The following is a 13,199-nucleotide window of genomic DNA, read 5'->3' on the forward strand; positions in this document are numbered from 1 at the left end:
AGAAAGTTCTGTTCTTGATTTGCTATTGTATATGTACCAAGTCGAAGAAAGTTTTATTTAGAAAAAAATGTCAGGAAAATGAACACAATTTCGACTGTAACAATCTGCTTAAGTGTTTGTTTTTTGCATTACTCAGAGAGCCTTGTATAGCTCTTGATATGACTCATTCCCCAAAGAGGCAGAAACTGTTAATGTCACTGACCAATTTCGGAGCACTTTCTTCTCCGCTGTGGCGTTAAGCATGGTGTCTGATGACTGCTAGTGTTTCCTATAGGAACAAGCCTCCAATAGGAGAGGCAGTGACTTTATTGATCCGCCTATTTACAGAGTTTGTACTGCTCCCTCTGATGGAGCGGTACGGAAGTCGTTGAACAGTTCTCCAGCGTAATGACACCCATCAGATGAAGTTGACTGATGGACGCGCAGTTTTCTTTGTCAGCATAATGTTATTAATAAACCAATATTTGCTCTCTGGATTATGCTTTTACTCCAAAATGATAATTGGTTTCATTTTTGAAAATAGATTATAGTTCTTTGTGACTTATTCCATTATCTTTCAGGTAGAAAAATGTTCTGATTATTTCCTCATGTATTTTTGTGAAGGTTGATAGCATTTCACAATAGGATATTCTCTATGGTTAGTTAGCTATGATCATAGGAAATCAATTTTGGCAGAGTTGAAATATCATTTTACTTGTATTACCAAACATTTTGATTAGCATTTTGTGAAATGAAAGAAAGAAACAAACATATCTACTTTGTATATAGTCAGTAAATTGAGTGTATGCAATTTGAAACATTTTTAGTGTTTTGGGCCGTGGATATCGGCCTGGATAGCTCAGTTGGTAGAGCACCTGACTGGAGATACAGGGGTCCCAGGTTTGATTCCCGGTTCAGCCATACATTTTCTCGTTCCCTGTTACACATTTGCAGAATTCAAAATTGAGGTTTTTTTGGTGGGGTACAACTAACTAAATGGCATATTTTAACTGTCTTGCCGAAAGCCTTTTCAACAGAGCGAGCACTGGCAAACATTTCTGTTGGAGGTGTAGAAAATTTTGGCAAGCGCTTGCAAACATTTGCTCTATTAAACAGGCCTCAGTCCTATCTTGTCTGACCATCATGCTAAAATTAAAGAAGTTTAAATATCTCTTTGCAGTAATATGTTCTGGTGCGAACATCACAGCTAAGTTTAAAAAAAAAAGAGAAGAAAGTCATATGTCAAGGTCATTATAGATAAAAAAAAAAAAGGCACAGTTTATTCATAAGGTTTTATCATAGCTAAAGCACATGTGAAATATGAATGCCCAATCCTCTTTTATTTGGAAGTAAAATGACTTAAGCTAAAAAAGTAAATTTGTAATAGAAAGTCATACTTTGAAGTCAAGATCATATTAGGTAAAAAATCACTATATTCATTAAGGTTTATTTAGAAGTAAATGACCAAGGTTAAGGTTTTGTGACTGGCAGATGTAAAACAAACAGAAGGATGGAGAGACAGGTAGACAGATGAATGAGATTTAATATTGTGAAAACAGAGGACAATTTGTACAGCAAATCTCATAGTGAATTTCCAGTGAAACAAAGAGAAAAATTCTTTCATCTAACATATTTGATTTATGTTTATAAAGATTTTGTAGCAAATCTTAACGAACTTCTGTAATATATAAGAGAACTTGATATTATGATACTTTGTTCTATTCACCTAATTGTATTTTTCCACAGCCATAAAAACTCACTCCCCGGAGAAGCCGGTCCTTGTGTTTGTGTCGTCACGGAGACAGACTCGGCTGACTGCCCTTGACCTGATTGCCTTCCTTGCTGCGGAGGATAACCCCAAACAATGGCTTCATATGGGGGAAATGGAGGTAAGGACTATACTGACTACCCTACTGTATTCAGGGTTATTTTTGCCCCATGTTATTTTCGCCTGTTCAGATTTGGAAAAAAAGTTTGCCTCATTTTAAATTCATCCAGAAGATTTTTGTTTAAGATATTATACTGTTTACTTAGAATTTGCTCCGTTTTAAACTGCCCACTTCTGGTGAGGGTGAAAGGGGCAAAAATAAAACAGGGTCGAAAATTTCCCTGTATACACATGTATAAACATTTCAAAAAACGGTACACATTTGGTTTACCGCAGTGAGCCTGTGAATGGGGTCGAAAACATGTGACATTTTGTGTACCACCTGGTACATATCACATGTATGATTCAGTATTAATGACATTATGTGTAGGAGATAAAACTGAGCCATATATTGCTAAACATTTTAGCATTGCGATATAGAGTTAGACCGTAGTGTGGCCCTTAATTAGTACTTCTCACACTAGTGTTAATTAAATCTAAAGCAGACAGATTGAAAACATTGAAGTAAAAAAAATTGTCAAAATACAAATACATTGCATGCAGAATTTCCATATATGTTGAATGATAAAGGTTAAGTGCATTCATCTATATTCTCAACTGACAAGGAAATCGTCCGAGTTCCATTTAGTTAATAGATTTTACAATACAACTGCATCTTGAATGTAGATTGAATTTCATTTATTGCCTGCAATTTAGTATTAAATTCGAGACTGAGAATTAAATTCATGATTCATGAGATATTATTTTGTCTCAGTAGTTAACGATTTTGTAAATTTGCGCAAACATATAAATGCTTAAATATCAATGTTAAATTGAAGGTATTTTGACTCCACCCTTTTGTATAATTTGTGTGCATGTTTTGGATCTTTGTTATAATTCCGGTCATTTGATATCTGAAGAAGGAAGAAGATCGCAGCCAATTAATGGACAATCCTCCCAGGTAAGATTTCTACCTGAATACAGGTATAATTGTATTATATACCCAAAGTTTTATTGACAAATTGTTTTTTTTTTCTGTACAGCTATTGCCGTTTCAGCAAACTCTGTTAATTGTGCTTAATTTTGACAAATTATTAATTATGAATATAGCTAGATTTGATGCATATTACTGGTAATCAATTTGGAACAACTTTCATTTCAAGTTGGATTTCTTTTTAGTGTATTTCTCACACTTGACTATTATATTTGAAATCTAGATAGATCATGAATTTGGTGGGATTTTGAGCTGTTGAATTCAGTAAAAGTCTGTAATGTTACTAAATTGAGACTTTTCTCAGACAGGAACTGATGCTATGAGTAAGAGGGAGTAACAGTAGATCAATCAGTGTGTCACAAGGGCATGATGTCAACAGATTTGAATTGGGGTTACTCAAATTAAATGCTTTCATTGCACAGTCAGAATGAAGGTCAGGAGACCGATGAACATTTTTGTGAGCTTAATAGACTTTGGGTACTAGGTCAATGCCAGCTGAGCAATGCAGGATGCATGGTTTCTTTTAAAGGTGTCCTATCCATCTCTTTTGGAACAAGATTTGTTTAGTTCTCAGTACTTGGTTTGTTCTTTTGCAGAGCTCTCCATTTCTGTTCTCTTCTGTTCTAAGGTGTCTTTAACCTTATCCTCCAAGAAGACCCCCCCCACTCCTCCCCCCCCCCCCCCCCACCCACACACACACACATCCATCCATTGCTGATGATACAAAGGCTGATGTTGGTCAATTTTCTGATCAGGAGCAGCTTTGTTTTAAATTTGCAGATGAAATCCTTGATTCCTAGCCCCTATATATTGATTGATCCTAGAATTAATAGTGAGCTGTTGTAAACCATTCACAGGTCATGGAGTAATGATAGTATTTATCTGGTACTTATCAACAGATAATTTTTAACCTCTGATATAATTCTTATTAATTATCTAGTAGGGGTATCTGCTGATGTGGATTTAGATGTTGCTACAGAAGTCTGGGAAATGAAAATAAGTAATTTATTTTGATGGTGAATCAGCTTTTAAATCAGCTAAGAAATGCCATTTTTTCCTAGAGAATATTTTGGTCATTAGCTCACCTAGCTGAGCTGAAAGCCTCTTGATAACCAAGTAGAGGTCCAGGAGCCAGAAGGGAAAAGTTGCATTTAAAAGCTCTTACTTGCTTACTAATCCTCTCCGTGCCCCGGAGGACGCATGAGGCCATTCAACAAAGAACACCACTTATGGCGGTCACTTGCAACAACCTGCCCCTCATTTCAACTCTTCCAACCCAGTTCTTCCCTTTCTCTCTCGACAGAGCGTCGCCAGGTGTTCTTTGGCCGTCCTCTACGTCTCTTTCCCTCAGGGGCCCATGTAAGAGCTGTTCTCACTTGTGAGTTCTCTCACCTTCGGAGGATGTGGCCTATCCATCTCTTTCCTTTGATGGTCCTTGATAGAGGTATGGATCTATGAGGGAAAAACGTTGGATTTAAAAGCTCTGCTAGGTAAATAAAAAAGATGAGTCTTTTTCCTCTTATGAGTTTCTGGTTGGGATTTTTTTTTCTGAACATCTCATCTCATCCTAACCCTATCCCCTCACCCCTCATCAAAATAGGCAGTGAAAATAGCTAGACTTTATTGTAGCAATGAAAGCTTGAACATACCTGATGCATAAGACTAACAACTCCACACTACTGCCAGTTAAAAAACCTTTTTTCAAAAGTCTTTCTTTAAAATTAGTTGGAATGATAAAGTTCCCTAGTTAATGGAGTCTTCTGTCATTGATTGTGACGTATATCATAACAAAGAATTATACAAGTCATGGACAATAATTTTCTTTTCATACATGCCAACTTTTGAAAATTCCCATGGGGGATTTAGCGCGTGACGACAATTTTCAAAGCTTTAAATTCGCGACATTTTGTCGTGAAATTAAATGATTATGAAATGATTTTTTTTTATTTATAATATTGATATCACTTATCAATAAAACTCAAGGATTAATTTACCACAAAAAATGTTTTTCTTTCCAAAATTGAAATATTTTTGCTAAAATACTGGTGCCTCTCTCACTAAAGAAGGGGTATTTAGTTACATATATAAACAACTTTTTTTCCACCAGGACAGAATTTAGTAAAAAATTGAAAATTGTACAACTTTAAAATCATTTTTTTCAAAGGCTAAAAATAAATGAGGTGTTGATACTGTAAAGTCCTGTTTCTAGAAACATTTTTTATTGATATTTCAATTAATTAGAAATTCTAATAAGATATTAAATTTACAGAAATTTATACCACCTATCCAAAACAGAATTATTTTTTTTTACAGTCATGAAATTTGTCAGGCTTTATGGTGCCATGTCATGATGTGGGTATTTCCTTAAGTCATGCACATAGATCTACCTAACATATTACTTTTGGGAGAAGGGAGGGAAAAGAAATTCTAATTGACATACACTTGATTGTTTCATCTTAATTTTTTGATAATATTTTAACTGGCAAACTTTACAATATTTTTCATTATAGGTAGATAAAATCAGCAGCTATGCTTTATTAGTTTTCTACTTTCGTTTTCAAAAAACGATCTCTTTGGATTCCGTTTTTATTGTTTGATTTGCATTTTATTGTCTTTAATTTATATTTTTAATAAAATGACAAACAACTATCTTGTTAATCTATGTGTTTCACCTTGCATACCCTTTAAAACTAACAAGATAATCCCTTAATTGCCCCAAGCTATAAGCTTCTTGCTCCAGTGGACAACTTCGAATTTGTGCGTTCAAGCGTGAAGTGATTTCCTGTGTCTAGGCCTAATTAACATCTGGTTAAATAAACAATGAAACTTATCTGTGTGCATTGAATAAACAAGTCTGACATTGTTATCCCGATTGTCAAAATTCAGCGGTAGGGAATTACTTTTAAAATCGGAAATTTAATTTGGTGATTTTTTTTTCAAATCGGGAAATAAGGGCAATTTTGCTTTCCCGATCGGGAAGGCGGGATGAAAGGGTAAAATCGGGAGGATCCCGCCTAAATCGGGAAAGTTGGCATGTTTGTCTTTTTTTTAGCTAAGATAAACAGCATTTATGTCCAAAAATGGGGATGGGGTTGTTGGGTGTGGGTAAGCTTCACCAAATTGTTTCAATATTATCAAACACACCTTTATATTTGTTTAACAATGTTATATTGACATGGTAAGTTATATGTAATAGATTTTGTAGATTCATAAGTCATTAGTTGACTTACTTTTTTTTTTAATAAATGGGTTTCAATATTTGAGGGATTTGCAATTAATTAATATAATTCATATTTCTGGTAGGATTTCTGAGTGGTCTTGCTTCAGGACTAAGCTTCTTGGAAACATATAATAATTACTATAGTACATCTCAAAATTAGAAATAAGTTTTGGATTAAGTCTGGAATTTACCAGACATCTGGCTTATTGCAGCAGATAATATTATCCAACAAAGTCAACATTAAACAATCCTGGGAGCAATTTTCTTCAATCATTAGTCTTTGATTCCTGAAAAGTTCATTGCGAGAGACTTGAAAAAAATTAATTTGACAAAAGATATGAAAGGAAATGAGGCTAAAAAAAAAAAAAGAAAGAAATATGGTAAGCAGAAATATTATATATACAACCTTGTTTGGATACACATATGATTCCATTTGGTAATTCTTCTTTACAATCTAAAACATGCTGTCTTTCTTTAAACACTTATGATGTTCTTTTATGGGAAATACTGTAAAACCACATATTTTCGTGGAATCAAATTTTCATGGTTTGAGGAAAAAATAATTGCTCTTAGGGATATGATTTTGTGGACAAAGAATTATTGAGTAGCAATATATTTGAAAAATTATATTTCATGGTGTTCATAAATTCATTGGTCCCAAAATTCATGCATCAAAATCAACGAAAATCAAACCCCCTTGAAAATAAGTGATTTCACAAATTCACAGTAGTCAATTTAGAAGCTGAGTCATAATAATTTGGCATTGATTGGCTTTTAGTTGGAGGACAGTTAGATGATAGAATATGATGTAAAAAAAAAAAATGGCTGAAAGTTCATCAACCATGGAAGGCAATCAAAAAAGAGATTACAATAAAAAGGGGAGGGGAAAAAAAATCAGATTTCAGTATGGCACTGCATGCTACAAATTACAGTTTGATAGGGAAGTATCAGGAAGCTAGACAAGACAAGGGTGATTGGTTTACTCTTAATGACCAGTTTACAGTTACACTGGGATATCAGATGTATTGTTCCATTATTGGTCTCTGTTCCTGATGCTGGAAGTTGTAGGTGTAAGCTTACATATCATTGATTGTTCTCCGCCTGTTGAGTAATTAATTAAACATTTCAGTCTCCTAACACAGTTAGATTAAAACTCTTCTCTCCTCTCATCAAAAAAGATTACAACTCCTATCAGAATAGACTAGAGACTTTTTAGCTGTGTTTACATAATTCTGTCTTGCTTGGTACTTTGTCTGTCATAGAGTTTTGAACATTTTTAGTTCCTTTGAAACACCAGAACCACTGTCAATCAAAATGGCATATAGCATCTGTAGTTAAAGGGGAAAGACCAGAACTTCGGATTTTCTTGGTCATTGCCTACTTGGGATCTATCCTGGTAATCAAAAGTTTGGGCCAAAGCCAGAAAAATGAAATCTTCAAAATATTTTTGTACCCAAGCTAGGAGACTTATCATGCATAATTATACCCACACAAAACAAAAGTTAGAGCATGATTGTTCATTACTCAAAGTTGTGTCATGACCTTGACCTGAGGTCGCTTAATGGCAAGTTCAATGTCATTGGCAGAAAAGGTAAAAGACTTGTCTACTCTTCCCTAATGGAGAAAAATTGAAAGTTCTTACCTCATATAACTAGATGCTGTCATGAGACAGTAATACCCGCACTAAGGTGTTTGCCTCTAAATGCACACTTCTTCATATTGGGCTTTACCAAGGAAAAAGTCAATATAATTCAATAATTTACATAATACATGTATTCATCAAATTGAACATAATATGCTCAGGTGACCATGTAGCTGCAGATCTGGTTTTATATATTTGTCTTTGATCATAACGCTACAGATCCCCATATGCAAAAAAGGTGCAATTTACGCGCAATATTTTTTTAGCACTTTTGGGCAGAATTTCTCCACTTTCTAGCATTAGTCAATCAACTACCTTTCACTCCCTAATTTTAGACACATTCTCTGGCCAATATGTATATTTTGTCCACCTCCCAGCCATTTATAGTAATCTCTACAGGCAATAAACTCGCTTGATGTGAATTTTCAGCAATCTAACAAATAATTTTAATCAAGCGAGTTTATCTCGAGTAGAGACGACTATAAAGGGTTGGGAGATGGATAAAATATACAGATTGATTAAATAATGTGCCTAGAATTAGGGAATGAAAGGTAGTAAATTGACCGATGCTGGAAAGTGGAGAAATTCTCCCCAGAAATGCGCAAAAAATATTGCGCCGTAAATTGCACCTTTTTTGCATTACAGGATCTGCAGTCAAAGACTAATATATAAAACCATAACGCTACAGATCTGCAGCTAGTGACCATGTGACCCATGGGCCTCCATTTTAGAGGTATTTCATATTCTTAATTCATTACCAGTCGGAAATTAAGCTACAGAATTAAATTAATGATGTAAATTAGGTTTGATAAAGGGGGGGGGAGGATTCTTGGCACATAATTGGAACTTTTTAAATCTATTTTCTCATATAGATTAACAACAAATAATATTATTCAAATTAGTGTAAAGCGTTTTTGATGAATTTTTCAATATGTGCAAAGTTTATTTAAATTTGATTAGGCAGAAACTTCTTGAAAGCTGCCATATACACAATCGATTTAATAGTCAACCCCCACCCGTCTCCCATCAACACACACACACAAACACACCTTGTTTGTCTGTTTTTGCAAATAGGCCTAGATTGCAAAGCTAAAATAAAACATCTTTTGTAAATGATAATTTTCAATTTGTTCTTGCACTATACATGTATCTGAACACCTGCATCACATTGGGCTTGCGTCACGTACCCAACTTAAGTACTAGTTTTACCATTGGCATTATCATTTTAGATTTCACTGCACGTGCAGTAGGATACTAGTGTGCATATTTGCATATATGTCGGTAGGAATTATTTCATTTTGTGTTTTAACTGGATTATATTTCATGAAGATGACAGGGCCTAAATAATAACAATCGGTAAGTACAAGTTTTGGTATAGATTTGGGTAAAATAGTCTGAAATGCAAACGGTTAGGTTAAAGTTTAAAGGATCAAAGGTCATCCGATGCTACAATAGACGAATTTCACATTCTGAAGAGTTATCCCCCGTTATCAACGTTACATTCAGTTACAAGATCCAGAATTTTTTTTTCTGGGAGGGACGGGGGGGGGGGGGGGGGGGGGGGGGGGGGGTCCAGACCAGAATTTCCTGAGAAGCAAGAAAAAAAAGAAGTTATGGTTTGGTCTGTTTTCTAGGGTGGAGGGACACTTAGGGCATCCAAAGTCATTTTTATTTCCTCCAGTATATATTATAGTCCTGCAAATTCCGGGGGAAAGGGGGGGTGTTGAGGGGGCGATCTCCCAATCCACTTCCCTGTCCCTGTAATGACAAATGATCATGTGACTCCTAAATAGTAGGAAACTTTTTCCATTTGACTATACATAATATTGTTTCTTGTGTTATTATGTTATGTAAATTTAATGATATAAAGGTTATGAACCCCTAGAGGTCATCCCTACTCTCCTAATGAGCTGGAAATGTTCACAATATGACTGCATTAAATTAAATAAAAGTGCATCAATGATAAGATTACTTGACATTTTATTCATGAATTTGTGCCAACATATCTTCCTAGAATTAGGAATGAGAATCATTCAGAGATGGACCGCATTAAACTATTTGTATAAACATTTTTTTTTGCATACATGAACAAACAGGGGTCTGGGAAGGGGTGAGGGGAAGGATCGAGTTAATATTTCTTTACGTCTTAATGGTTGAAAACTCCTAAAATGAATGTTGACCTCAAATCTAATTTGTCCTCGTTATTTTTCAAGTGATGGTGTCTCCATTTGAGTGAAAATTTCCTGAGAGGGATGTTTAACAACAAACAAAATGACATAAAAACACAATATTGATTTGCGTTAAGAAATATGCAGGGGATTTTTTCCATCATAAATCTTCTTCTCAAGAACAGCAAGGGCATTCTTGTCCCCCATTTTGGGGAAAGGGAGGGGACACTAAATCTCATTTGTCTGTCAGTCTGTCCATCTTATTGACAGCTAGTATGTGCATCTGTCACAATAAATTTAACCTTGGTCATAACTTTTGAATGATAAGAGATAGTGCTTTCATATTTCACATGCACATTACCACAAAACTTTCTAAATATACTATGATTTTTTAACCCAAGTGAGACCTTGACCTTAAAGTTTTACCTACTTTCCAAAAAATAACATTTTAAATTGATCATTTTGAAAGAGAAAAGAAAGGGCATTCAAATTATACATGTTTATTACATGTGAAAAGACTTTTCTAAATATATCATGACTTTTGACTCTGTGACCTTGACCTAGAAGTTTTACCTACTTTTCAAAAATATTATATTGTATATATAACTTTTGATTCAAAAGAGATAGGACTTTCATATTTGACATGTACATTACCTGCAACAAAATGTTTCAGAGCATGCTATGATTTTTCCCGTTTGACCCAATTTTCAAAAATTGATATATGATAGGGGTGCATATTTGACACACAATCTGCCATAAATTATGGTATCTCATTCACTAAAACACAGAAAGCAGAGGACCACAATTCTTTGAATTTGCTTGTATAATCTTGATAGATGGAAACATGCTCATATAATGTAGATTCAAGTTTTTTATGCCACACCATGATTAGGAATACATGAATAGTTTTTGTCATGTCCGTCCTCCACCCTTCCATCTGTCTTTCCATCGGGCTCAAAGAAACTTTCTAGATATTTTTATCAAAGTTCATATGTTGATGCATACTGATGTAAATATCCAACTGCAGCAATATTTTTTTACTTTGACTTTTCCTTTGACCTTCACATAACTTTTCTTTAAATTAGTGTTTAGCTTTATTTTAAAGAAACCATTCAAGTTGTGTAATGAAACTTCACATGATGATACATTCTGATGTAAGCTTTACGATGCTTCACTCTTTTTTACCTTGACCTTTCCTGTGACCTTGACCTCACTTTTCTAAAATTAATGTCTAGACCAGTTTTGAATAAACAATTCAAGATATATTTATCAAACTTCATATGCTGATACATACTGCTACGAGCTATTAAGGCCATATAAAATTAATCTTTAGATTCTCATCCCCGCCCGCCCCTCTCAAAATGTCCCGCCCCGATGTTTTTTATTTTGATTTTTGGGTATTTTCATGTAATTAGCTCACCTCGACGAAGTCGAGATGAGCTTATGCTATACCCCCGGCGTTGGCATCGGCGTCGGCGTTCCAGGTTAAAGTTTTAGGAGCAAGTCCATTCCCAAGTAACTATAAGCCCTATCTGAACCAAACTTGCATGGATGATGCATCTAGGGATGTACACTACCAGACTTGCTTCGGATGCTGGATCTGACCTACATTTTCTAGATGAGTGACCAGGTTCAAGTTTTTGGAGCAGGTTAAAGTTTTTGGAGCTGGTTCATTCCACGGGAACTATAAGCCCTATTTGGACCAAACTTGCATGGATGATGCATCTAGGGATGGACACTTCGGATGCTGGATCTGACCTACATTTTCATTCCCAAGTAACTATAAGCCCTACCTGAAGCAAACTTGCATGGATGATGTATCTAGGGATGGACACTACCAAACTAGTTTCGGATGCTGGATCTGAACTACATTTTCATTCCCAAGTAACTATAAGCCCTACCTGAACCAAACTTGCTTGGATGATGCATCTAGAGATGAACACTACCAGACTTGCTTCGGATGCTGGATCTGACCTTTATTTTCATTCCCAAGTAACTATAAGCCCTACCTGAACCAAACTTGCATGGATGATGCATCTAGGGATGGACACTACCAGACTTGCTTCGAATGCTGGATCTGACCTACATTTTCATTCCCAAGTAACTATAAGCCCTACCTGAACCAAACTTGCATGGATGATGCATCTAGGGATGGACAGTACCAGACTTGCTTCGGATGCTGGATCTGACCTACACTTTCATTCCCAAGTAACTATGAGCCCTATTTGGACCGAACTTGCATGGATGATGTATCTAGGGATGGACAATACCAGACTTGCTTCGGATGCTGGATCTGACCTACATTTTCATTCCCAAGTAACTATAAGCCCTACCTGAAGCAAACTTGCATGGATGATGTATCTAGGGATGGACACTACCAGACTTGCTTCGGATGCTGGATCTGACCTACATTTTTCATTCCCAAGTAACTGTAAGCCCTTGCTAAACAAAACTTGCATGGATGATGTATCTTAGGATGGAAACTACCAGACTTGCTTCGGATGCTGGATCTGACCTACATTTTCATTCCAAATTAACTATAAGCCCTAGCATAACCAAACTTGCATGGATGATGCATCTTAGGATGGACACTATCAGACTTGCTTGGGATGCTGGATCTGACCTATATTTTCCATACAAGAGACCAGGTTAAAGTTCTGGGAACAGATCAATCCGAATGAACTTGAAGTCCTTGATATCTGCAGTTTTAACAGTTATGAATATTTGTTTACACAATACATATTTTTCACACTAAACACATAGAAATGTATATATGCCATGTAGAGGGTTAATTAAGCACAACTTGCAAGAATATTGTTGTTGGGATGAATACTTAATATTAAGAAAATATGATGTAGGATTTGCATTACTTAAACTGATAACATTCGTCGAGGTGAGCTTCGTAATCTTTGATTACCTATGTTTTTTATTTAGTAAGAATTTGGGTCAAAGTTTAAGAGTTATCTCCCGTCTGTATTGAAAGTCGCGTGTCGCTATTTATAGCAAAAACGCCATGTGAAGAATGGAGAAAAATCGGCAATAAAAGCAGTTTAAATGTGTAAGGAAAAGATAATTTGTCAGTATAGAGAAGGCAGAGAAGGAAAAATAGCATAAACACATATAAATACCATCACTGGCAGGAGCAAGTATGTAGAGAGATTGTAACTAAGTAAAATTAGACCAGGAAAATGACACCTGGTCAAGTTATATATAACAATCTCCAGCTGTGTGAATTAAAAAATCTACAACATCGTAGACAGACTTAAGAGAAGGCCTAGATTTTTCAGTAGAATAATTATTAGAACATTTATATAGATTTTGCAAAATAA

At 35.3% G+C, this 13,199-nt stretch overlaps 1 protein-coding gene across 1 annotated transcript in view; it reads left to right on the forward strand.

The window, feature by feature from the left end:
• LOC134238982 (activating signal cointegrator 1 complex subunit 3-like) overlaps nt 1-13,199 on the forward strand; it is a 90,197-nt gene that overhangs the window by 19,892 nt on the left and 57,106 nt on the right. Inside the window, 1 exon segment of the mRNA XM_062721132.1 lies at nt 1,726-1,868. Within this exon segment, the coding sequence (XP_062577116.1) occupies nt 1,726-1,868 (143 nt within the window).

Source organism: Saccostrea cucullata, unplaced genomic scaffold, assembly GCF_032062105.1.
Source record: "Saccostrea cucullata isolate Sc308-1 unplaced genomic scaffold, CSIRO_AGI_Scuc_v1 ctg658, whole genome shotgun sequence".
NCBI lineage: Eukaryota > Metazoa > Mollusca > Bivalvia > Ostreida > Ostreidae > Saccostrea > Saccostrea cuccullata.